General features: G+C 38.1%; 1 protein-coding gene and 19 non-coding genes across 20 annotated transcripts; all 20 read right to left on the reverse strand.

Moving 5' to 3' along the window:
- Nucleotides 1-363: 363 nt before the first annotated feature.
- LOC149634113 (uncharacterized) lies at nucleotides 364-6,234 on the reverse strand. Its single transcript, XM_089851027.1, has 2 exons — nucleotides 4,985-6,234; nucleotides 364-1,111 (listed from the first exon to the last, which is right to left on the reverse strand). Exons 1-2 carry the CDS (start codon nucleotides 6,066-6,068, stop codon nucleotides 480-482), a joined length of 1,716 nt encoding a protein of 571 aa, XP_089707153.1. The 5' UTR covers nucleotides 6,069-6,234; the 3' UTR covers nucleotides 364-479.
- A 184-nt stretch (nucleotides 6,235-6,418) lies between these two features.
- On the reverse strand, nucleotides 6,419-6,491 carry TRNAR-UCG (transfer RNA arginine (anticodon UCG)). The gene has a single exon. It is a non-coding gene; the product is annotated as a tRNA-Arg (tRNA).
- A 413-nt stretch (nucleotides 6,492-6,904) lies between these two features.
- On the reverse strand, nucleotides 6,905-6,977 carry TRNAR-UCG (transfer RNA arginine (anticodon UCG)). Its single transcript has one exon. It is a non-coding gene; the product is annotated as a tRNA-Arg (tRNA).
- Nucleotides 6,978-7,226: 249 nt separating this feature from the next.
- Nucleotides 7,227-7,299, reverse strand: TRNAR-ACG (transfer RNA arginine (anticodon ACG)). The gene has a single exon. It is a non-coding gene; the product is annotated as a tRNA-Arg (tRNA).
- A 255-nt stretch (nucleotides 7,300-7,554) lies between these two features.
- On the reverse strand, nucleotides 7,555-7,627 carry TRNAR-UCG (transfer RNA arginine (anticodon UCG)). The gene has a single exon. It is a non-coding gene; the product is annotated as a tRNA-Arg (tRNA).
- A 4,079-nt stretch (nucleotides 7,628-11,706) lies between these two features.
- On the reverse strand, nucleotides 11,707-11,779 carry TRNAR-UCG (transfer RNA arginine (anticodon UCG)). Its single transcript has one exon. It is a non-coding gene; the product is annotated as a tRNA-Arg (tRNA).
- A 249-nt stretch (nucleotides 11,780-12,028) lies between these two features.
- TRNAR-ACG (transfer RNA arginine (anticodon ACG)) lies at nucleotides 12,029-12,101 on the reverse strand. Its single transcript has one exon. It is a non-coding gene; the product is annotated as a tRNA-Arg (tRNA).
- Nucleotides 12,102-12,518: 417 nt separating this feature from the next.
- TRNAR-UCG (transfer RNA arginine (anticodon UCG)) lies at nucleotides 12,519-12,591 on the reverse strand. The gene has a single exon. It is a non-coding gene; the product is annotated as a tRNA-Arg (tRNA).
- A 91-nt stretch (nucleotides 12,592-12,682) lies between these two features.
- Nucleotides 12,683-12,755, reverse strand: TRNAR-UCG (transfer RNA arginine (anticodon UCG)). The gene has a single exon. It is a non-coding gene; the product is annotated as a tRNA-Arg (tRNA).
- A 576-nt stretch (nucleotides 12,756-13,331) lies between these two features.
- Nucleotides 13,332-13,404, reverse strand: TRNAR-UCG (transfer RNA arginine (anticodon UCG)). Its single transcript has one exon. It is a non-coding gene; the product is annotated as a tRNA-Arg (tRNA).
- Nucleotides 13,405-13,495: 91 nt separating this feature from the next.
- TRNAR-UCG (transfer RNA arginine (anticodon UCG)) lies at nucleotides 13,496-13,568 on the reverse strand. Its single transcript has one exon. It is a non-coding gene; the product is annotated as a tRNA-Arg (tRNA).
- A 91-nt stretch (nucleotides 13,569-13,659) lies between these two features.
- TRNAR-UCG (transfer RNA arginine (anticodon UCG)) lies at nucleotides 13,660-13,732 on the reverse strand. Its single transcript has one exon. It is a non-coding gene; the product is annotated as a tRNA-Arg (tRNA).
- Nucleotides 13,733-13,981: 249 nt separating this feature from the next.
- On the reverse strand, nucleotides 13,982-14,054 carry TRNAR-UCG (transfer RNA arginine (anticodon UCG)). The gene has a single exon. It is a non-coding gene; the product is annotated as a tRNA-Arg (tRNA).
- Nucleotides 14,055-15,438: 1,384 nt separating this feature from the next.
- On the reverse strand, nucleotides 15,439-15,511 carry TRNAR-UCG (transfer RNA arginine (anticodon UCG)). The gene has a single exon. It is a non-coding gene; the product is annotated as a tRNA-Arg (tRNA).
- Nucleotides 15,512-15,596: 85 nt separating this feature from the next.
- Nucleotides 15,597-15,669, reverse strand: TRNAR-ACG (transfer RNA arginine (anticodon ACG)). Its single transcript has one exon. It is a non-coding gene; the product is annotated as a tRNA-Arg (tRNA).
- A 255-nt stretch (nucleotides 15,670-15,924) lies between these two features.
- On the reverse strand, nucleotides 15,925-15,997 carry TRNAR-ACG (transfer RNA arginine (anticodon ACG)). Its single transcript has one exon. It is a non-coding gene; the product is annotated as a tRNA-Arg (tRNA).
- A 255-nt stretch (nucleotides 15,998-16,252) lies between these two features.
- On the reverse strand, nucleotides 16,253-16,325 carry TRNAR-UCG (transfer RNA arginine (anticodon UCG)). Its single transcript has one exon. It is a non-coding gene; the product is annotated as a tRNA-Arg (tRNA).
- Nucleotides 16,326-16,410: 85 nt separating this feature from the next.
- TRNAR-ACG (transfer RNA arginine (anticodon ACG)) lies at nucleotides 16,411-16,483 on the reverse strand. Its single transcript has one exon. It is a non-coding gene; the product is annotated as a tRNA-Arg (tRNA).
- Nucleotides 16,484-17,223: 740 nt separating this feature from the next.
- On the reverse strand, nucleotides 17,224-17,296 carry TRNAR-UCG (transfer RNA arginine (anticodon UCG)). Its single transcript has one exon. It is a non-coding gene; the product is annotated as a tRNA-Arg (tRNA).
- A 91-nt stretch (nucleotides 17,297-17,387) lies between these two features.
- Nucleotides 17,388-17,460, reverse strand: TRNAR-UCG (transfer RNA arginine (anticodon UCG)). Its single transcript has one exon. It is a non-coding gene; the product is annotated as a tRNA-Arg (tRNA).
- Nucleotides 17,461-25,050: the final 7,590 nt, after the last annotated feature.

The following is a 25,050-nucleotide window of genomic DNA, read 5'->3' on the forward strand; positions in this document are numbered from 1 at the left end:
GCAAAGAATTGAGCCAGATAAAAATTTCTGGGAAGCAAATTTAGCCAAAGCCACTCAGTTTTTCCAAGCTGCTGTCATGGTGGAACTTTTAGGAAGACTTTTTACAAATAGTAATCGAAGTGGCTCATCACTGCAACATACAGATGATACACCTAGCCATGCACAGAATCCAAAAAAGTGGTGCATTTGCGATGGGAAAGTTAGTGACGACGAGCGAATGATATTCTGCGAAGCCACTAACTGTAAAATTATTTGGTACCATACCAAATGCCTCAAAATTAAGAGAGTTCCTAAAGGATCTTGGAAATGTAAAACTTGTCGCGTCAAGTAAAAAAATGGTCATGAAGTTCCTATTTTAAATGACACATTGAATCTGACATACTTTTATTACTTAAATTTTAATGATAATGTTAACAAGGTTTTTGAAAAAGATGACCTATTTTGAAATAAAGTTACAATTTCAAAATAAAAATCTAAATCTATTCTTTAATAATTGCTGGACATACGTTAAATAACGCACAGCAAACTTGAGCAATCTTGTCGATAGTAGCTACTTTTTTTTCATCATCATCCTGATCATTTAACATTTCTAACGGAACTGGTCCTTCAAGGATGGTATACTTTTGTCTTACACATCCAATAACCCTTTCCACATGAATCCTTATACTAGCTATTTTTCGTGTATCTTCGATTTCATATGGAGATAGCTGCTTCTTCCCTTTTTTGAATGCGGGTAACTTAACTTCAGCACAGTGAAACCCAACTGAATCCGCTATATTAAATCCCCTATCCGCTAGTATCATATCACCGGGAAGAAGTTTATCTAATAACCCACAGTTTTCAGTAATATGTTTATCAGATACTCTGCCACCCCAAGCTTCAGAAAGGAAAGAAACTGAACACTGTGGTGTAATGCCGATTAAAAATTTTACGGTGTGGTGATGTTTATATTGAGACCAAAGCTGACCTCTGGCTAATAGGTTAGATGGTTTTTCAGTAAACACTTCAAAGCAGTCTATAATTACAGTTACTTTTTTATCAAAGACTTCTTTAAAGGACCTTGGCATTGTTTTATGCAAATCATCTCGAGAAGGCCAAGTGCACAGTAAAAAAAGAACATTCGAAATTGAATGTTTCAGCGTTCAATACCTTGCCACTGTGGTGGTACGCCTTAGCAATCAAATATGAACGTGTAAAGTGGTATTCAATTATACACGTTAAGGAAATGTTCATATTTGAACGCTAATATTGATATTCAAATATTCACGCTAACGAAGCGTTCAGATTAGGTCATTTTGGCATTCAAATATGATTGCACTAGCATTTATACGAGAGCGTTTTGGCGTTCAAACGAGGTCGTGTTTGGCGTTCAAACGAGGTCGTGTTTGGCGTTCAAACGAGATCGTGTTTGGCGTTCAAACGAGGTCGTGTTTGGCGTTCAAACGAGGTCGTGTTTGGCGTTCAAACGAGGTCGTGTTTGGCGTTCAAACGAGGTCGTGTTTGGCGTTCAAACGAGGTCGTGTTTGGCGTTCAAACGAGATCGTGTTTGGCGTTCAAACGAAATCGTGTTTGGCGTTCAAACGAGATCGTGTTTGGCGTTCAAACGAGATCGTGTTTGGCGTTCAAACGAGGTCGTGTTTGGCGTTCAAACGAGGTCGTGTTTGGCGTTCAAACGAGATCGTGTTTGGCGTTCAAACGAGGTCGTGTTTGGCGTTCATACAAGGTCGTGTTTGGCGTTCAAACGAGGTCGTGTTTGGCGTTCAAACGAGGTCTTGTTTGGCGTTCAAACGAGGTCGTGTTTGGCGTTCAAACGAGATCGTGTTTGGCGCTCAAAGGTAAGCGATTTTGGTGTCCACATGTAAGCACTTTTGGCGTTCAAACGAAAACGAATTGGCATTCATACGTAACTGTTTCGCGTTGTAATAGGATTGCATTAACAATATAACGAGAACGATTTTGGTGTGATCAATTCACGCCGTGGTCAAATATTATTTGCCCGTATTAATACCCTAATTTAAGCCTCTATTCACCCAATTTACCTCACTTTAGTACCCTATTTACAGCATTTCAAGTTGATTTGACTATAGTAGTTAACCGCTTTCCTCCCATTCTGCCGACCAACGCCGCAAATTGTCGGATTCATCAAATGGGACAAACATCTTGGGTTAAATGTTCCCAATGAAATTAAATTACTTATTCTCGGGAACGGAAAGATTCTATCTTTTCCTGCAAACATCTACTTAACCTATAACGATTGAGTGGCTAAATAAAATGAGCACTAAACCCAATTTTTTTGTAAAATATTTAGCAAAATTGATAGTTTGCAAGAACCAAATAATTTTAAATTAAAGAAATGTACCTTTATAAAAACATTTCTTGATATTTATTTTCATTTTTAAGTCATATGCATCACATAACACTGCAAAGAAATTTTAACATAAAACGAGTACCCAAATATGATTTCCTAATGTAATACACTTGTAGCCTATAAAAAAGACAGCAAATATTTTATTTTTAAACGCTGCCGACGAAAAAAAATTTCTTATTATTGAAAAAACCAAGTTGGAAAAACCAAAATATTACCTCTCCGAGTCAAGAGGTCTACTAACAAACTTATTTACCTATGTTCCCTCTTGACCGAAAATGACGACCGAAAACTTTAGCGTGCTGCGTCAAAAAATGAGTTTTACGCAGGCCTTCGACGGCAAGATTTTAGTTTGGTTCACACATACGACCGAATTCAGACCAAAAGGGGCGGTCGGCAGGTAGTCACGTGGCACTTAAGCCTTGGCCTTTGATTTTTCCTTGATGGTATCTTAATTAGGGAGCTTACTTCTACCAAATTAAGGTCAGAGATTCAAATCAAAGGTTTATTTCGTACAAACACGGCAATAGCGACTAGCGATGAAATCCGATTAGAGAATTCAAACCTAAAAATTCATGGCATGCAAAGGTGGAAATGGCGACTGGCGAGTTGAAACAAAACTCAAAGCGGCGATAAAAAACTCCCCTATTATGACGTCAGCAGAAGCTTCATCCCGAAACGCATTTTGATTGGTTATGAAAATAATTTTACCTCAGCCTCTGCTTCAAAAATAGAACACTAATTCTGTTTCGGTCACGTTAGGCGGAAGATGTTTTACGCAGTGTTTCCGTCGTGTTGAATATTAAGGTTCAGTAGGATTTCTTTACACATCAACACAAAACAAACTGCTAAAGCGGCGCACTAGTGTAACAACGGACGGACACACACTGACCATCACATAGGCTGCTTTTTAACCCTTTTCGTATTAACTTTAATTTGAGAAACAAGATTATCTTAAATACTAAAATAAATATAATTAATATGAAACATTTTCTTCGTTAGTTGTTCGCCTTATTGAGCGTTACATCGTTTTAAAAAAGAACAATTAATCATTCTTGAGAAACTTGACTAATATTGACGTTTGAAATGAAGCATACGACTGCTGCTTCGCCTTACTCAAATAGGTAGTATATAAAGGACTCGAATCGTAGCTGTTGATAAGAACATCGCAATTGCGTGAACCTTTGGAAAAAGACCCCGCCATTGGGAGGCTAGACGTTTCTCGTAACCCTAGCCGATCGTCGCTTATGTCTTAACCTTAACGATGATGATGGAGATAGAAGCCAGTATGTGGGATGGGCAAAAGACCCGATGATGGTGGTATTTAGAAGCCAGTGAGTACAGACTGGTGTCCATGTGGGATGGACAAAAGACCAGATGATAGTGGTGTTAGACAGACAATGGAGTAATAGCCATTATAACCGGAATACAATTTTCCAAATTTCAGGTTTGGAAATTGAGAACACATTTACCCCGATTTTCCAACTGTGAACACGGTCCCCTGGGGTGTAACATCAGACAGATAGACAGACAGACAGACACGTCGAAATTTGAACCTCTCCGCGACATACGTCACGCGGAGAGGTAAAAATTCAATTTATAGGATGTGTGTATATGCACACGTCTAGTATTAATAGGATCAAAGCTTAAATTTGGAACCGTAGGTATTAAAGACACCTAACCTAAACTAAGTCTTACCTAACACTTACCAAACCTAACCTAAGCCTTTTCTAACCATAACCTAACCTGACCTACAAAACAAGCAATATTTTGAAAAAGGCAGGTGTTTATTGTATATAAACTTAGCTAGTAGTTTTCACGATTATTTAGAGAGGACGATCGCCAATCAAACTTAATTATGTAATTAATCACCCAGTTAAGCAAGTAATTTAGTTTACGTTTAACCTCCATTTTCTAATAATATTTCGTAATTTGAGTCTGTGTGTGCTTGTGTTCCTGAAAAAATCAATAGTCTGAGCCAAGAAAATCGACTTAATAATGGCAATGAATAATTGGCAAGTTATTATGTTCTTGAACATCAAAATATAATAAAAATGATTTTTTGCATTATAATATTAAAATTTTGATTAAATGAACCTGGATTTTTACCATTGTAAAAATTACATCCAAAAAACTCGCCAGGAATTGCTCCCGTGAACGCCCAAAAAGCTCTCCTTTGAACAGAAAAAAAGCTCCCGTGTGAACACTCATAACGCTCTCGTTAAAAAGCCAAAAACGGTCTCATTTGAATATCAAAAACAGTCACCTTTGAACGCCCATAATGCTCTTGTTTTAAAGCCAAAAACACTCTTGTTAGAACACGAAAAACAATCTCATTTGAATGCCAAAATGTTCTTAGTTGAACGCCTAAAACGCTCTAGTTTGAATGCTAATACAATCCTATTAGAACGCCAAAACGACCATGTCTGAACGTTTCATTGGCGCAAGGCAGTTATTCAAAATTGAATGGGATAAATATTCTTTTTTGAGTGGTAATATATAAGCTGTTCAAAAATGAATGCTAGTGGTTAGTTTTGAACGCGTAAAAAGTCCTTGTTCAAAATTGAATTTTTCTGGTTAAATCTGAATTCGTCAATAGAGGTTTGTTCAAAATTGAACGGTCGCCATCATTTTTGAATGCCGAAAGCACGCTCATTTTTTTCAGTGTGACTAAGTGTCCAAGTCGAGAGTAAAAAATGTCTAAGCATGAATAAAACACGCGAGATGCTGTTTTATTTGAAACATTAAACCTATAACCTAAATCTAAGAAATCTACGTTTAGCCTTAGTTTCATCAAAAACATTATCATCTTCTGAAACTTTGTCAGTGGGGAAGATTTTAGTTTTCTAAAAGGTATGAATGGCTCAACAATGTTATATACAACCATTAAAGCTTCGAATGAAACTAAACCCGTATAATATTTTACTTTAGCATCATCTTTAAAACTTTCGGGACAAACAGAGACTAAATTTAATTTGCTTTGTAATTTTTCCAACTCAATATGAGCTTCAATTAAGTCTTGTTCTAATTTTTCCACCTGTAAGTCAGTTTGGCACTCTTTCGTCTCGATATTTTGAGAAGTTTGGCATTCTTTGGTCTCTACACTTTGAGAAGCTTGTATGGATTTGTCCAAATATGTGGGATCATCCATTAAATCTTCTACATCATCAGGTAAATCAGAAATGTTAACATCAGGTTCGCTCTCATTCGAAGACGAGTCTGGATTAGAAACTCTTGAATGAGAAGGAAATGGTTCCGTTTGCAATCTTTTCAATGCGCGTTGTTTTCTTTCAAGAGATACTTTATCTTGCCCCTCATATTTATCATAGCCCAGATTTAAATTTGGCACCCAGTCTGGATTTTTATCATCTTTCAAAGCAGCAGGTTTACCTGAAATGCATACTCTCGTTATGTATTTATAATAATTATGTATAATTATATCGTCAACTGAGTTATAGGTAAATGCATTTTTCTTACCAGAAATGAAATGCAAAGAACATATTCTCGCATACTTAATCTTTTTTGTAGTTAAATCTTTCCTTTTTAAAGCTTCAATCCACCGTTTTCTTCTTAATTTGGCTAGGTTGACCAAGGCCCTATTTTTACTTTTTTCTTTCAGCCCGGGAAATCGATAAAACGATAAATGTGCACCGTCTCTATCCGCCCTTTTTGAACAACCGTACACTGAACAAAAACTAACCATTTTGGAACACTGAATTGCAATTAACTTAAAATATAACTGATTAAATAAGCCAAAGAGAGAAGTGACCGAGCTCTAAAGCTTCCTCCAAAAATCTTTGCTTGTCCTCCAAAAAATATTTAGACGTATATCCATGACGTCAGAGTCACGTGACTTCCTTTAGCCCCACCCAACGTCAATGCTCTATACCGAGCTTGCCAGGACTCGAACCTTAAATCGTCTGCTCCGTAGGCAGACGCGTTATCCATTGCGCTACAAGCCCGTTGGAGGTAAATCTAAATGGTATTGAAGCATTGCAATATTATAAATTTCCCTTCCGTTATATTCTCATAATCATCTTTAAATGTTAATACCGAGCTTGCCAGGACTCGAACCTGGAATCTTCTGCTTCGAAGGCAGACGCGTTATCCACTGCGCCACAAGCCCGTTGGACGTTAATTAAAATGCTATTGAAGCATTGCAATATTATAAATTTCCCTTCCGTTATATTCTAATAATCATCTTTAAATGTTAATACCGAGCTTGCCATGACTCGAACCTGGAATCTTCTGCTTGGAAGGCAGACGCGGTATCTATTACTCCACAAGCCCTTGCTTCGTTCTATCAAAAACTTTTCCAAACATTGTATTTATGCATTTTTATGACGCATAAAAGATCTTTAATTAAAATAAGCACCGAGCTTGCCAGGACTCGAACCTAGAATCTTTTGCTCCGTAGGCAGACAAGTTATCCATTGCGCCACAAACCCGATGGAGGTTAATCTAAATGCTATTGAAGCATTGCAATATTATAAATTTCCCTTCCGTTATATTCTAATAATCATCTTTAAATGTAAATACCGAGCTTGCCAGGACTCGAACCTGGAATCTTCTGCTTCGAAGGCAGACGCGTTATCCATTACGCCACAAGCTCTTGCTTCGTTCTATCAAAAACGTTTCCAAACATTGTATTTATGCATTTTTATGACGCATAAAAGATCTTTAATTAAAATAAACACCAAGCTTGCCATGACTCGAACCTAGAATCTTTTGCTCCGTAGGCAGACAAGTTATCCATTGCGCCACAAGCCCGTTGGAGGTTTATCTAAATGCTATTGAGCCATTGCAATATTTTAAATTTCCCTTCCGTTATATTCTAATAATCATCTTTAAATGTTAATACCAAGCTTGCCAGGACTCAAACCTGGAATCTTCTGCTCCGTAGGCAGACGCGTTATCCATTGCGCCACAAGCCCGTGGGAGGTTAACCTAAATGCTATTGAATCATTGCAATATTATAAATTTCCCTTCCGTTACATTCCAATAATCATCTTTAAATGTTAATACCGAGCTTGCCAGGACTCGAACCTTAAATCGTCTGCTCCGTAGGCAGACGCGTTATCCATTGCGCTACAAGCCCGTTGGAGGTAAATCTAAATGCTATTGAAGCATTGCAATATTATAAATTTCCCTTCCGTTATATTCTCATAATCATCTTTAAATGTTAATACCGAGCTTGCCAGGACTCGAACCTGGAATCTTCTGCTTCGAAGGCAGACGCGTTATCCATTGCGCCACAAGCCCGTTGGAGGTTAATTAAAATGCTATTGAAGCATTGCAATATTATAAATTTCCCTTCCGTTATATTCTAATAATCATCTTTAAATGTTAATACCGAGCTTGCCAGGACTCGAACCTGGAATCTTCTGCTTCGAAGGCAGACGCGTTAAGGCCCGTTTTCAATCAAGCTTTTTTGATCGAAAACGCAAGCTTTTGCTTGAAAAATCACAGCAAAAGCAAAAGCAAAATATTTAGCCGTTTTCAACCGCGCTTGAGCCGAAGCTTTAAGCTTTCATTGGCACCGCTTTTGCTTGAATGTCTGTTCCAGCAGCTTTCTATCCAGCGTAGATAGTTGCTGTAACTTTTTGCTTTCAAGCGCGATGGACGTTTATAATCTCTATACGTCACAGTTTAGTTGTCCAATAGAAATTCACCAATATTTTTGCCTCGGAGTGTGTGTCGACTGCTCGTCTTTTCGACTCGGTGAAACCGTGGGTGACTTTAGGGATTTAATTTTACTCCCCTGAATTTATTTTAATTAAAAATGCCAACAAAAAAAGAAATAAAAGAAATACTAAGATTAGAAAGAGAGGCAGCGAAAAAGGTGGCCGCTACTGAAAAGGAATCGCTTATTGACTTGGTACGTCAAAAACCAAACTTATGGAACCGAGGGTTAACGGTTTATAAAGACCGAGACCTCGCTGAACAATCTTGGAAAGAAATAGGAGTGGAATTAAACTTAAAGAGTGAGTACAAAAAATGCATTATTTAGCTAATTTGTATGTACTTTTGCTAAAATGTACAATTTATCAGAGGATGATTGTAAGAAAAAATGGAAAATCTTATTTGACCAGTTCAGAATTCATTACCACACAGTAACAGCTTCCAAGAGTGGCCAGGAAGTAGATGAATCTGTGTTTGACTCAGTTAACTGGCCATTTTTCAAGATGATGCTGTTTTTAAAAGATGTTGTTAAGAGAAGAGAGTAAGTGTATTTGTCTTGGAAACGTAAAGGTCTCAGAACTATTAAGGGAATGGGTTGGACCTATTGTACCCCGTAAAAGGATTTAAAATATTTACATTTTATTTTGAGCCTACTTTTTGGCACTAGAAGGTCTTTCTAAAACCTAACTGTAAGTAATTTATACACTATAGTACAACTTCGAATTTCTCATCGTTGGACGAATCATCCAGCACAAACCTTGACGATAACAATCGTACAGATGAACAGAACAATCATACCGATAAGGAAGATTCATCATGTGCGCAAAACTCCAAAGAGGTGACAGGAGCACATACATTCACGTGTACAATTATGGGCAAGGAATTTACAATAAATGAAGAAATATTGGAACCTGACGATGGCGGCGGCCAATTGGAAGAATCAAATATCACTATTACAAACTTGGATGACCCATCTCCTTGTACCTCTAAAGGGACAGAGGGAACATCTAGTGAATCTTCCAACACCCCTGCATCCAAAATATCACTCGCCAAAAGAAAACTTATCCACGAAAGAGCTGAGAAACCCAAAAAAAAGAAGGAACCTCAATCAATCCCACCATCTTCCATTTTAGAAGCGTTGGCTCATTGCAACAAGTGAATATTTATGGATTTAATATACTGAGTAAATTTTAAGTAACTTTTATTAAAATAACTTTTTATAGAGAACTAAATAAACCCGACGACTCCGCGTGTGCATTTGCGGACTATGCAGCTTCTCTGATTAGAGAAGTTGATCCAAGAAAGAGAAGGCGATGTGAAAGAGACGTCATCGACACCATTCTGAAATACATAGAGGATTGTGATTAATATGAAACAAAGTTCCAATTATTCTGCTTCGTACCAATAAATATTACCTATTTTATTTATTTGTTGTGTTTGTTCTTTTCACGCCCACCAAATCCCACTGCCAGTCAACAGAACCTATCCCTTCAAAATAATTTGCATAATTGTCTCTAATGGCAGCAACTTCTCTTCCGTAATTTCGCGCTGTTGTGGCTTTTGGTTGCTGAAGTCCTTCTGACGGATGATTTTTAAGTTGATCATGCCATTTTCCGTTTACAATACATCCAGTTTTTTGGTCTACAGAATCCGCAAAGTCCATTGGGCAATAAATTTTTTGTTCCATAGCTTCTTCGTCAATCATTAAAAAATTATGTAGCACAACACAAGCTCTAATAACTTTGTCGACGTTACATGGCTTTAACATTAGAGGTCTACGGAAAACTCTCCAACGTGTGACTAAAATACCGAAGGCATTTTCACTACACCTCCTATATAATTTAACAATAATTTAGAAGAATAAAGTCACATTGTCATTTCAAACTTGGAATCGTAACCCAAAAATCAGGACTCGCACAGCCCTGATTTCAAGCTTCTTTCAAACCTACCTAGCTCTGCTTAAACGATAATTAAAAATAATTTGAGAATTCGTGAGGCGACCTTCTCGGGAATATGGTTTCATGAAATTCTTTAAAAGTTGGAAAGCATCATCTCCAACAAGCACGTGGGGAGAAGAAACGTCCGTCTTTGGTAGAAACACTGGTGGAGGAAGTCCAGCTTTATTGCTTTCAACAGCTTGTCCAAATGAGGAAGACTTAAAAATTCCACCATCAGAATGTGAACCGTATCCTCCAATATCCACAACTAAAAATCTATATTTCGCGTCCACAACAGCCATCAAAACAATCGAGTTGAAGCCCTATCAATAAGAAATAAATTAAATGTCACTGGTGTCAGGTGACTATCATATAGCCCAAGGGGGCATATAATGCGTTCTAAATGGTTAAATCAAGATAATTATCACTTACTTTGTAATTATAATACAATGTTCCACTGTTTGATGGTTGTTGTATCATGACATGCTTGCCATCTACGGCACCGCAGCATGTTGGATAATTCCACCGTGTTCGATAATCGGCTTCAGCCATCTTCCAAGTCTCTTCAGTAGGTTGCTAAATATTTAATATTATTAAAAATATTCTCTGAAATACATGATACTCAGAAGAAAGTTTACCGGTAAATACAAAGGTTGCAGAACCTCCCAAAGTGCCTGACATGTTTCTTTAATAATGTTATGGGTGGTAGTTTTTCCTAGACGAAAAGCATACGCCATGGAATCAAACCCGTCACCAGTTGACAAGAAACTATAAAGTTAAATATTTTAATTGACAACATTCACTTTATAGAATGGATTATAAATCTAGTAAAATGTTCACCGTAACGTTAAAGCGAGTCTCTCCCCTGGAGATATTGGTTTTCGACCAGGAGGATTTTTTTGTATATGAGGCCCTACCAATTTCAAAAGTTTATCAAATAAACTTGGTTCCATTCTCGTAAAGTTTGCAAATTTCTTGTGATCAGTTTCCCTCATTGTTTTCACCTGATCAAAGGATTGGTAAATCAGGACTATACATTTCGACCAAGAATTTGACGAATATAATTACCAAAGTCCGGTAGTGGCCTTCCGTTTCTCGCTTTCTCCAAATAGGGTGAACCCACCACCTTTTCCGCTTGTATTTTCTCTTGGCGTTTAAGGTAATTTCGTAACACAATTGAATTAATAACAATTGTTTTCTCATCAAAATACGCCGTCTTCTCGAGCTGACCGCCATATTTGTTTATAGTTTTTGTTTTGGTACCCACCCACTATCACGTGATATCGGTAACCACACCGTTTAAAGCTTTGCGCGACCAGTTTGAAAACGGTTAGTATTTTCGCAGTTTGCTTTTTTCTCTCGCGGTAGCGCGCCGATTGAAAATCGCGCTTTTTTGGCACTTCAATCAAAAGCTAAAAGCGTCGATATTTTCCTTGATTGAAAACGAGCCTTTATCCATTACGCCACAAACCCTTGCTTCGTTCTATCAAAAACTTTTCCAAACATTGTATTTATGCATTTTTATGACGCATAAAAGATCTTTAATTAAAATTAACACCGAGCTTGCCAGGACTCGAACCTAGAATCTTTTGCTCCGTAGGCAGACAAGTTATCCATTGCGCCACAAACCCGATGGAGGTTAATCTAAATGCTATTGAAGCATTGCAATATTATAAATTTCCCTTCCGTTATATTCTAATAATCATCTTTAAATGTTAATACCGAGCTTGCCAGGACTCGAACCTGGAATCTTCTGCTTCGAAGGCAGACGCGTTATCCATTACGCCACAAGCTCTGGCTTCGTTCTATCAAAACCGTTTCCAAACATTGTATTTATGCATTTTTATGACGCATAAAAGATCTTTAATTAAACTAAACACCAAGCTTGCCATGACTCGAACCTAGAATCTTTTTCTCTGTAGGCACACGCGTTATCCATTGCGCCACAAGCCCGTTGGAGGTTTATCTAAATGCTATTGAGCCATTGCAATATTTTAAATTTCCCTTCCGTTATATTCTAATAATCATCTTTAAATGTTAATACCAAGCTTGCCAGGACTCAAACCTGGAATCTTCTGCTCCGTAGGCAGACGCGTTATCCATTGCGCCACAAGCCCGTGGGAGGTTAACCTAAATGCTATTGAATCATTGCAATATTATAAATTTCCCTTCCGTTACATTCCAATAATCATCTTTAAATGTTAATACCGAGCTTGCCAGGACTCAACCTTAAATCGTCTGCTCCGTAGGCAGACGCGTTATCCATTGCGCTACAAGCCCGTTGGAGGTAAATCTAAATGCTATTGAAGCATTGCAATATTATAAATTTCCCTTCCGTTATATTCTCATAATCATCTTTAAATGTTAATACCGAGCTTGCCAGGACTCAACCTTAAATCGTCTGCTCCGTAGGCAGACGCGTTATCCATTGCGCTACAAGCCCGTTGGAGGTAAATCTAAATGCTATTGAAGCATTGCAATATTATAAATTTCCCTTCCGTTATATTCTCATAATCATCTTTAAATGTTAATACCGAGCTTGCCAGGACTCGAACCTGGAATCTTCTGCTTCGAAGGCAGACGCGTTATCCATTGCGCCACAAGCCCGTTGGAGGTTAATCTAAATGCTATTGAAACATTGCAATATTATAAATTTCCCTTTCGTTATATTCTAATAATCATCTTTAAATGTTAATACCGAGCTTGCCAGGACTCGAACCTGGAATCTTCTGCTTCGAAGGCAGAGGCGTTATCCATTACGCCACAAGCCCTTGCTTCGTTCTATCAAAAACTTTTCCAAACATTGTATTTATGCATTTTTATGACGCATAAAAGATCTTTAATTAAAATAAACACCGAGCTTCCCAGGACTCGCACCTAGATTCTTTTGCTCCGTAGGCAGCCGCGTTATCCGTTGCGCCACAAGCCCGTTGGAGGTTTATCTAAATGCTATAGAAGCATTGCAATATTTTAAATTTCCCTTCCGTTATATTCTAATAATCATCTTTAAATGTTAATACCGAGATTGTCACGACTCAAACCTAGAATCTTCAGCTCCGTAGGCAGACGCGATATCCATTGCGCCACAAGCCCGTGGGAGGTTAATCTAAATGCTATTGAATCATTGCAATATTATACATTTCCCTTCCGTTACATTCCAATAATCATCTTTAAATGTTAATACCGAGCTTGCCAGGACTCAACCTTAAATCGTCTGCTCCGTAGGCAGACGCGTTATCCATTGCGCTACAAGCCCGTTGGAGGTAAATCTAAATGCTATTGAAGCATTGCAATATTATAAATTTCCCTTCCGTTATATTCTCATAATCATCTTTAAATGTTAATACCGAGCTTGCCAGGACTCTAACCTGGAATCTTCTGCTTCGAAGGCAGACGCGTTATCCATTGCGCCACAAGCCCGTTGGAGGTAAATCTAAATGCTATTGAAGCATTGCAATATTATAAATTTCCCTTCCGTTATATTCTCATAATCATCTTTAAATGTTAATACCGAGCTTGCCAGGACTCGAACCTGGAATCTTCTGCTTCGAAGGCAGACGCGTTATCCATTGCGCCACAAGCCCGTTGGAGGTTAATCAAAATGCTATTGAAGCATTGCAATATTATAAATTAACCTTCCGTTATATTCTAATAATCATCTTTAAATGTTAATACCGAGCTTGCCAGGACTCGAACCTGGAATCTTCTGCTTCGAAGGCAGACGCGTTATCCATTACGCCACAAGCCCTAGCTTCGTTCTATCAAAAACTTTTCCAAACATTGTATTTATGCATTTTTATGACGCATAAAAGATCTTTAATTAAAATAAACACCGAGCTTGCCAGGACTCGAACCTAGAATCTTTTGCTCCGTAGGCAGACAAGTTATCCATTGCGCCACAAACCCGATGGAGGTTAGTCTAAATGCTATTGAAGCATTGCAATATTATAAATTTCCCTTCCGTTAAATTCTAATAATCATCTTTAAATGTTAATACCGAGCTTGCCAGGACTCGAACCTGGAATCTTCTGCTTCGAAGGCAGACGCGTTATCCATTACGCCACAAGCTCTTGCTTCGTTCTATCAAAAACGTTTCCAAACATTGTATTTATGCATTTTTATGACGCATAAAAGATCTTTAATTAAAATAAACACCGAGCTTGCCAGGACTCGAACCTAGAATCTTTTGCTCTGTAGGCAGACGCGTTATCCATTGCGCCACAAGTCCGTTGGAGGTTTATCTAAATGCTATTGAGCCATTGCAATATTTTAAATTTCCCTTCCGTTATATTCTAATAATCATCTTTAAATGTTAATACCAAGCTTGCCAGGACTCAAACCTGGAATCTTCTGCTCCGTAGGCAGACGTGTTATCCATTACGCCACAAGCCCTTGCTTCGTTCTATCAAAAACTTTTCCAAACATTAAATTAATGCATTTTTATGACGCATAAAAGATCTTTAATTAAAATAAACACCGAGCTTGCCAGGACTCGAACCTAGAATCTTTTGCTCTGTAGGCAGACGCGTTATCCATTGCGCCACAAGTCCGTTGGAGGTTTATCTAAATGCTATTGAGCCATTGCAATATTTTAAATTTCCCTTCCGTTATATTCTAATAATCATCTTTAAATGTTAATACCAAGCTTGCCATGACTCGAACCTAGAATCTTCTGCTCCGTAGGCAGACGCGCTATCCATTGCGCCACAAGCCCGTTGGAGGTTTATCTAAATGCTATTGAAGCATTGCAATGTTATAAATTTCCCTTGCGTTATATTCTAACAATCATCTTTAAATGTAAATACCGAGCTTGCCAGGATTCGAACCTTAAATCTTCTGCTCCGTAGGGAGACGCGTTATCCATTGCGCCACAAGCCCGTTGGAGGTTAATCCAAATGCTATTGAAGTATTGCAATATTATAAATTTCCCTTCCGTTACATTCCAATAATCATCTTTAAATGTTAATACCGAGCTTGCCAGGACTCGAACCTGGAATCTTCTGCTTCGAAGGCAGACGCGTTATCCATAACGCAACAAGCCCTTGCTACGTTCTATCAAAAACTTTTCCAAACATTGTATTTATGCACTTTTATGACGCATAAAAGATCTTTAATTAAAATAAACACCGAGCTTTCCAAGACTCGAACCTAGATCTTTTGCTCCGTAGACAGCTGCGTTATCCGTTGCGCCACAAGCCCGTTGGAGGTTTATCTAAATGCTATTGAAGCATTGCAATATTATAAATTTCCCTTCCGTTATATTCAAATAATCATCTTTAAATGTTAATACCGATCTTGCAAGGACTCGAACCTGGAATCTTCTGCTTCGAAGACAGACGCGTTATCCATTGCGCCTCAAGCCCGTTGGAGGTTAATCTAAATGCTATTGAAGAATTGCAATATTATAAATTTCCCTTCCATTATATTCTAATAATCATCTTTAAATGTTAATACCGAGCTTGCCAGGACTCGAACCTGGAATCTTCTGCTTCGAAGGCAGACGCGTTATCCATTACGCCACAAGCCCTTGCTTCGTTCTATCAAAAACTTTTCCAAACATTAAATTAATGCATTTTTATGACGCATAAAAGATCTTTAGTTTAAATAAACACCGAGCTTGCCATGACTCGAACCTGGAATCTTCTGCTCCGTAGGCAGACGCGCTATCCATTGCGCCACAAGCCCGTTGGAGGTTTATCTAAGTGCTATTGAAGCATTGCAATGTTATAAATTTCCCTTGCGTTATATTCTAACAATCATCTTTAAATGTAAATACCGAGCTTGCCAGGATTCGAACCTTAAATCTTCTGCTCCGTAGGGAGACGCGTTATCCATTGCGCCACAATCCCGTTGGAGGTTAATCCAAATGCTATTGAAGCATTGCAATATTATAAATTTCCCTTCCGTTACATTCCAATAATCATCTTTAAATGTTAATACCGAGCTTGCCAGGACTCGAACCTTAGATCTTCTGCTCCGTAGGCAGACGCGTTATCCATTGCGCCACAAGCCCGTTGGAGGTTTATCTAAATGCTATTGAAGCATTGCAATATTATAAATTTCCCTTCCGTTATATTCAAATAATCATCTTTAATTGTTAATACCGAGCTTGCATGGACTCGAACCTGGAATCTTCTGCTTCGAAGACAGACGCGTTATCCATTGCGCCTCAAGCCCGTTGGGGGTTAATCTAAATGGTATTGAAGAATTGCAATATTATAAATTTTCCTTCCGTTATATTCTAATAATCATCTTTAAATGTTAATACCGAGCTTGCCAGGACTCGAACCTGGAATCTTCTGCTTCGAAGGCAGACGCGTTATCCAATACGCCACAAGCCCTTGCTTCGTTCTATCAAAAACTTTTCCAAACATTAAATTAATGCATTTTTATGACGCATAAAAGATCTTTAATTTAAATAAACACCGAGCTTGCCATGACTCGAACCTAGAATCTTCTGCTCCGTAGGCAGACGCGCTATCCATTGCGCCACAAGCCCGTTGGAGGTTTATCTAAATGCTATTGAAGCATTGCAATGTTATAAATTTCCCTTGCGTTATATTCTAACAATCATCTTTAAATGTAAATACCGAGCTTGCCAGGATTCGAACCTTAAATCTTCTGCTCCGTAGGGAGACGCGTTATCCATTGCGCCACAAGCCCGTTGGAGGTTAATCCAAATGCTATTGAAGCATTGCAATATTATAAATTTCCCTTCCGTTACATTCCAATAATCATCTTTAAATGTTAATACCGAGCTTGCCAGGACTCGAACCTGGAATCTTCTGCTTCGAAGGCAGACGCGTTATCCATAACGCAACAAGCCCTTGCTACGTTCTATCAAAAACTTTTCCAAACATTTTTTTTATGCACTTTTATGACGCATAAAAGATCTTTAATTAAAATAAACACCGAGCTTTCCAAGACTCGAACCTAGATCTTTTGCTCCGTAGACAGCTGCGTTATCCGTTGCGCCACAAGCCCGTTGGAGGTTTATCTAAATGCTATTGAAGAATTGCAATATTATAAATTTCCCTTCCGTTATATTCAAATAATCATCTTTAAATGTCAATACCGAGCTTGCAAGGACTCGAACCTGGAATCTTCTGCTTCGAAGACAGACGCGTTATCCATTGCGCCTCAAGCCCGTTGGAGGTTAACCTAAATGCTATTGAAGAATTGCAATATTATAAATTTCCCTTCCGTTATATTCTAATAATCATCTTTAAATGTTAATACCGAGCTTGCCAGGACTCGAACCTGGAATCTTCTGCTTCGAAGACAGACGCGTTATCCATTGCGCCTCAAGCCCGTTGGAGGTTAATCTAAATGCTATTGAAGAATTGCAATATTATAAATTTCCCTTCCATTATATTCTAATAATCATCTTTAAATGTTAATACCGAGCTTGCCAGGACTCGAACCTGGAATCTTCTGCTTCGAAGGCAGACGCGTTATCCATTACGCCACAAGCCCGTTGGTGGTTTATCTAAATGCTATTGAAGCATTGCAATATTATAAATTTCCCTTCTTTTATATTCAAATAATTATTTTTACCTCTCCGAGTGACGTATGTCACGGAGAGGTTCTAATTTCGACGTGTGTGTGTGTGTGTGTGTGTGTGTGTGGGGGTGTGTCGGGGTGTGTGTCTGTGTGTCTGTTGTTACACCCACGTGACCGCGTTCGCAGTTTCCAAATCGGAGCAAACGTGTTCGCCATTTCCGAACTGCTTTCACAGTCACGGAAATGGCTCCTCTACTTGAGTTCTCACACCACCATCTTCTGGTTTTTGTCCATCCCACACGGAGACCAATCTGTACTTACTGGCTTCTAATCACCACCATCTTTTGGTCTTCGTCCATCCCGCATGGAGACCAATCTGAACTTACTGGCTTCTAATCACCACCATCTTTTGGTCTTCGTCCATCCCACATGGACACCAGTCTGTACATACTGGCTTCTAATCACCACCATCTTTTGGTCTTCGTCCATCCCACACGGACACCAGTCTGTACATACTGGCTTCTAATCACCACCATCTTCTGGTCTTCGTCCATTCCACTTGGACACCAGTCTGTACACCTGGCTTCTACTCCATCGTCATCGTTGGATTTAAGACATTCGCGGCGATCAGCTAGGGTTACGAGAAACGTCTAGCCTCCCTAAGGTGGGATCGCCACCAAAGTTTTTCGCAATTGCGGTTGTTCTTGCTATTAGCTGTAGTTCGACACCCTTATATACTACCTATTTGAGTAAGGTAATGCAACCGGCGTATGCTTCATTTCAAACGCCAATATTAGTCAAGTCTCTCAAGAATGTCTAATTGTTCTTTATAAACGCGATGTAACGCTCAATAAGGCGAACAACTAACGAAGAAAATATTTAATATTAATTATATTTATTAAATTATTTAAGTAAAATCTGTGCTAACTAAAGCCATATAGTCAAAGTTTATATAGGACGAGTAATGAAGATTGCGTATAAAGTCGATACACTGTACACATTTCATAGTTAATATAGAGCGAGTATTTAAGAATTTCGCCCACTGTATTACTAATCATGGAAACTCTAGAAAATTAAAATAGGTCGAGTATTGATGTTAATAGAGACGGAGTAGAGGAGTTGAATTAGGATAAATAACAAATGCAGTTTGTTGTGTCACTGTCTCAGTTAGAGAGGTAACGGTTGGTAAGTGTGAAACTATCGTAAGTGTGGTAGGTTGTGTTTCCCTGTTTTGGGCTCATTCGCGTTGTTGGTACACAATTAGAAAGATGTTTTCAATTCGCGGCCATCTTTGAAACTTCCACACCTCTGTTCATACTCCTTGGGTGTTTTCAATTTCTTTTCTTAAAGAATTGAGAAGTTGAGACTATATATTTTATTAGTGGCGTATTTATATATTTTTTACCGTCGCGAAACACCACAATGATAAGGAAAAAGTTTTTTAAAACATAATCAGACGAATTTGAGTTATAAAGGACTAAAATCCTGTGAATACCTAGGAGTAATGGAGTGAATTTTTACCAATGCCCAGAGATGATAAACATAAGCGGGATTGTTTCATATTTGAATAAAAATACTGTTTCCACTAATAGGTTTATACTCCTTGTTTGTGTAAGAGTAGTGTAGCTGTAGAGTGTAATCAAGATAAAAGCTTAAATTAAACTAACATTTTTTAATCCTCTTGATTTATTATTAATAAGAATTTTAAACATTTATTTTTTGTTAAAAATATTTTATGAGCTTTGATTCTAAGATTGCTTTAGAAAAATCCGAAATGTTGGGCAGGGTTAAAAAATACATTTTTAAGCAAATTGTAGAGATAAAAATTGATATTTATGTTTTGAATAAGATTAAAGCTTCCACTATTGTGTTTACACTCCTTGTTTTTGACTTAAAACCATCTAGCTTTAGATAACAGTTCGAAAAAAAATCACAAAAATGATATTTTTTAAATCTAATGAGATAACGCCCACCTAGTTGAAAATTGACCTTTTTAGCCCGCGGGAGCCATTCTTAATAAGAATTTCTATGCTAGTAGGTTGTCAATTAAACTACCGGTATATTATTATTGTTGGAAGTTGGAGATAAAGTGAAATTAAGTGGTTGTAAAGAGCCAGCAGGTTTTTGCCGCTTCTTTTTGTGAGTATTTGACTTTTTGTATGTAAAATGGAGGAAGATAATGTTGAGAGTAAGGAGGAAATGCGAAAGCGTAAAGCTAGGGAAAGGATGAGGGCAAAAAGATCGGATCCAGAGTTTAAAAAGAGAGAAAATGAAAGGAGACGAGTTTTAGCAGCTCAGAAAAAAGCTAAGGGTGAAGGTAGCGGTGCTAGAACGTCCAGTTCTAATATGTTTGATAGTTCTATGGCGTCGCCAGTCGGCCACGGTAGTTCTCTTTCAGATCGCTCTTTTGTAAACCCAGAGCTGGTTACTGACGATGAACCTATGAATTTAGTTAGTAATAATGCTAATAGTTCGACAATGGTAGCGAACGATGAACAATTACCTTGTACGTCTCATGGTAATGTATATCCGTTAGAGAGAATGAGAATTTTGAGACAGAATGAAGAGTATAGAATGAAAGAGGCGCGAGCAATGGCCAAAAAGCGGGAGAATGAGTCATATCGTGAAAGGGAACACCAAGTTGGTATACTGACCAAGAGAGTTAAAAGGCTGGATGAACGGTATAGAGCAAGCGAAATTGTTAAGAACCAGATAAGTATGGCTAATAAACGGCAAGATTTAGAGTACGTTGAAACTGAACGTGTTAAAAATCAATTGAGTGAAGCTAGTAAACGCCAAGATTTAGAGTATGTTGAAACTGAACGTGTTAGAAATCAGTTGGCTATGGCTAGTAAACGCCAAGATTTAGAGTACGTTGAAACTGAACGTGTTAGAAATCAGTTGAGTAAGGCTAGTAAACGCCAAGATTTAGAGTACGTTGAAACTGAACGTGTTAGAAATCAGTTGAGTAAGGCTAGTAAACGCCAAGATTTAGAGTACGTTGAAACTGAACGTGTTAGAAATCAGTTGGCTATGGCTAATAAACGACAAGATTTAGAGTACGTTGAAACTGAACGTGTTAGAAATCAGTTGGCTATGGCTAATAAACGACAAGATTTAGAGTACGTTGAAACTGAACGTGTTAGAAATCAGTTGGCTATGGCTAATAAACGACAAGATTTAGAGTACGTTGAAACTGAACGTGTTAGAAATCAGTTGGCTATGGCTAATAAACGACAAGATTTAGAGTACGTTGAAACTGAACGTGTTAGAAATCAGTTGGCTATGGCTAATAAACGACAAGATTTAGAGTACGTTGAAACTGAAAGTGTTAGAAATCAGTTGGCTATGGCTGCCAGGCGTGAAAATGTAAATGTTAGAAACCCAGAGCGTTCTAGAAATAGATTGTCTATGGCTGAAAGGAGGACAAATCCTTTGTTTATAGAGCAGACTTATTTTGAAAGTATTAAAGAAGGTCCAACGTTTCCATGTGAAGGATGCTCAAATCTTTTTTTTAAAGCATCGGGTAGCTTAGTTAAGTCTGCGGTGTTTCTGGCTGTCCCTGGTATTCACGGTCGTGAATTAGGTGACAAAGTATTTTTATGTAGTACTTGTAATAAAGCTGTGAAAAAGAACGAAATCCCCAAGTTTTCCAGAGAAAATGGATTTGAATTCCCTGAAATTCCGGCAGAACTAGTTAATTTGTCTAATTTGGAGGGAAGAATGATTTCACCAAGAATACCTTTTATGCAAATAAGAAGGTTAGGTTGTGATCAACAAAGGGGGATTAAGGGAAACGTGGTCAACGTTCCTATAAATGTAGAGTCTACCGTTTCAGTGTTACCTAGGTTACCACGTGAAACAGATACTATTCAAATTGAGTTTATGAGAAGAATGCAATATAATACACCCTATTTGTATGAAACTGTTAGGCCGAAAAAAATGCACGAAGCTCTTAAGGTTTTGGTGAAAACACCGTTGTATATTAAGCATGGGATAACCGTTAGGAGCGATATATTAGATCCAATTCCAGAAGAACTTGAATTTATTGTTGACGAAAATGACCGTCAGTTAAACCATGGTGATACATTAAGTGAAAACCCACAAGGGTCAATGAATGTAGAGAATGAGAATGATAGTGATGAAATTTGGAATGAATCTAACGAAGTTAATTCATTCCCAGTTGGGAATCAAGACACGTTGTTAGTGTCATTGTCTGATTTCCTACCCACTAATACCATGCATGTTAAGTTTGCTCCTGGTGAAGGTCAAACGCCAATGTCTTTACTCTATGACGAGGACGCGGAGGAATTGTCATTCCCCTGTATTTATGTGGGTCAGAAGAGAGACCTTAAAGTTAAAGGTAGTTTTGGGGACATTGCCAAGTGGGAACTTCGTAATGTTGATAGGCGTTGTGCTAAAAATCCGTCTAAATTGTTTTACACTTTTGTTAAGTTAGAAACTATGAAAGTTAGAGATTCCATACAAGTTTGTATGAGAAAAACCAAGAGAAAAGATGGCTCAAACTACACTGCTGGGTTTTTATCGTCTGCTGGTGCACTCAATTCAATTGTTAAGCAGGATGATGGTTTTAGAGTATTAGAAAATTTGCAGTCCTCGCCTTCATATTGGCAGCATAGGCAGAAAGAGTTAATGGCTATGATTAGACAGCTTGGTACGGCTACCTTTTTTATAACGTTTTCAGCTGCGGAAGGCAAATGGCCTGAGCTTTTGAACATATTGAGGGTGACTTCGGGTCAGGATCGCTTAGCGAATGATGATATTGGCAATTTAAGTTTTTCGGAAAAGGCAAAGTTGATTCAGGATGATCCTGTTACTTGTGCTAGATATTTTGACCACCGTTTTCGGGCTCTTCTTAAAGCTCTGCAAAAGCTAGGCCCTCTTGGTGTTATTGAAGATTATTACTTCAGGGTTGAAATACAGCAAAGAGGCTCTCCTCATCAACATGGGTTGATTTGGATTAAAGATGCGCCGAAGCTTAAAGGTGACTTGTCAAATGTTAAAGAGGTAGAGGAATATATTGATAAAGTTATTTCTTGCGCTGGTAAATTGAACGATGATAATGGGGATTTGTTAACGTCATTGCAAATGCATAAACACACGACAACGTGTAGGAAGAAGGTTAATGATAGTTCAGTTTGTCGTTTTGGAATTCCATTTCCTCCCATGCCTAGAACTATTATTTATGATCCGAGTTTAAGAGAACCCGGTACTCTTGACGAAGAACTTAAGTGTAAGAACAATTCCAAGAAATTGCGTGAGCTTTTGCAATCGAAAGAAAAAGAATTGTGGGTAGATAGTTTTGAGGAGTTGTTGGAAAAGTTGCGTATAACTGAAGATGATTATATTAAAGCCATTACGTATGATCTCAAAAGGAAAGTGGTTTTATTGAAAAGACACCCTAAAGATACTAGGGTTAATCCGTACAACCCGTGCACTTTGCGCCTCTGGCAAGCGAATATGGACATTCAGTTTGTTCTTGATCCTTACGCTCTGGTTATGTATATCGTGTCTTATATAGGAAAATCTCAGCGTGGTATGTCAATGCTTCTGCGTGAAGCTGCTAAACGAGCGCAGTCAGATAAATGTACGGTGAAGCAAAAGTTGAAGGTGATTGCTAATCAGTTTTTGAACGCGCACGAGGTAAGCGCGCAGGAAGCGGCTTATAGCGCTTTACAAATTCCAGTCTCCAGGTGTAGCCGGGCTTGCATTTATGTTAATACAAATGTGCCCGAGAATCGTGTTCATATTCTCAAAAGCAAATTTGAGCTTGAACAATTGTCCAAAGATAGTTTGGATGTTTTCGCTTCTGGAATGTTAGACCATTATGTTCAAAGGCCAGATGATTTAGAGGCAGTAACGTTAGCTCAATTTGCGGCTTGGTATGAATTTTCCAGAAGTCGTAGAGTTTCGAAAACTCAAAGTCATATTGATGACGGTGAGAGCGATGAAGTTCAATGTGGTAAATGGTTAAAACTGAAAAATGATTCAGGGTTCATTAGAAAACGTGGTCATTCTAAAATTATACGGTATCGTAGATTCAATTTAGTGAAAGATCCCGAGCAGTTTTATCGTGAACAAATCATGTTATTCTCGCCTTGGCGTGATGAGAGTAGAGATATTTTGACAAAGGATGTAAAATCTGAGTATGAGCTTAGACTTGAGATTATAACAGAATATAGAAAAGAATTTCATAATGAAATTGACGAAGTAGCTATTGAACAGGCTGTGAGAGATTTCGAAAGTGAAGCTATTGAAGCTGATCTTACTAATATCCAACCTGAATTGGAACATCAAAATGAAATAGATAGGTCTTTAATTGTTGAAGATTCTGAATTTTTAATTAATACAGTGGAAGAGGCAATAGGAAATATTAACAGAGATATTCTTGATGGTAATGCGGAAAAAACTGTTGCTCCATCAGTCACGTTAGTTAATGATTCAGAATACAATGCCCTTGTTAGAAAGCTGAATTTGAAACAGAAAGAAATATTTTATGAAGTTCTGCACCATTTAAAGTGCAAAGAAACGCCTTTACGGCTATTTGTTACAGGAGGCGCTGGTGTTGGAAAAAGCGTTTTGATAAGTGCCATATTTGAATCTGTTACTAGATTTTACAATAAGCAACCAGGGTCTAATCCCTCGGAGGTTAAAGTTCTGCGATGCGCACCTACGGGCAAGGCTGCCTTTAATATAGGTGGGGCGACTTTGCATAGTACCTTTTGTCTACCCGTCAGTCAATTTGCCGGAAACATTTCCAGATTAGAAAGTGAAACTCTTCACAATTGTAGATTGATGTATGGTCAAGTGAAGTTGTTAATTATTGACGAAATATCAATGGTTGGTGCGAAAGTTTTTAACCGAGTTAACTCGAGAATGCAAGAGATAATGGGTTGCCCAGATTATTTTGGTGGTGTCTCTGTACTTTTAGTTGGAGATTTTAACCAACTTAGACCCGTCCGGGATCATTTCGCTTTTCAAAGTCAAAGTGATAGTGACAATCCATATGCGTCTTTAATTGGTAACCCAATATGGGAGGAATTCCAATTTAGTGAGCTTGAAGAAATTATGAGGCAAAAAGATGATAAGAGGTTTGCGGAAGCTTTGAATAGAATGGCTGTGGGAACTATGAATCAGGATGATATTGACTTATTCGTAAGTTTGGAAGTAAACAGAGAGCGTGTACCGCCAAAAGAAGCGATACATCTTTTCCCTACTAACGTTGAAGTCAACCAATTTAACCAAGAGACTCTATTAAAAATGAGTACGGAAAAGTGTATTTCATTTTCAGTAGATGTTGTAAATGGTGATCTTAGTAGCGAAGTTAAAAGTAACATTCTTTCCCAAATTCAAACGTTAGCAACGTCTGATACGTATGGTCTCCCTAAAGAACTATCACTCGCTTGTGGTGCGAGATATATGATGACTAACAATGTCGATACGTCTGATGGACTTACGAATGGTGCGACAGGTTGGTTAAGGAAGATAGAGTACGGTAAAAATAGGCTCGGGGAACAAATTCCGTTCAGGGTTTGGATTGAG

Source organism: Phalangium opilio, unplaced genomic scaffold, assembly GCF_054372755.1.
Source record: "Phalangium opilio isolate 3A_F unplaced genomic scaffold, DU_Popi_V2 ptg000098l_1, whole genome shotgun sequence".
NCBI lineage: Eukaryota > Metazoa > Arthropoda > Arachnida > Opiliones > Phalangiidae > Phalangium > Phalangium opilio.

Bases quoted from the DNA above. Each gene is read 5' to 3' on its own strand.
- LOC149634113 (XM_089851027.1), bottom strand. From the start codon at position 6,068: ATGGTTAGTTTTTGTTCAGTGTACGGTTGTTCAAAAAGGGCGGATAGA. The intron at 1,112-4,984 runs GTTCAATTTTGA...CGAATGTTCTTT, and splicing joins ATTCAAAAATGATGGCGACC to TTTTACTGTGCACTTGGCCT.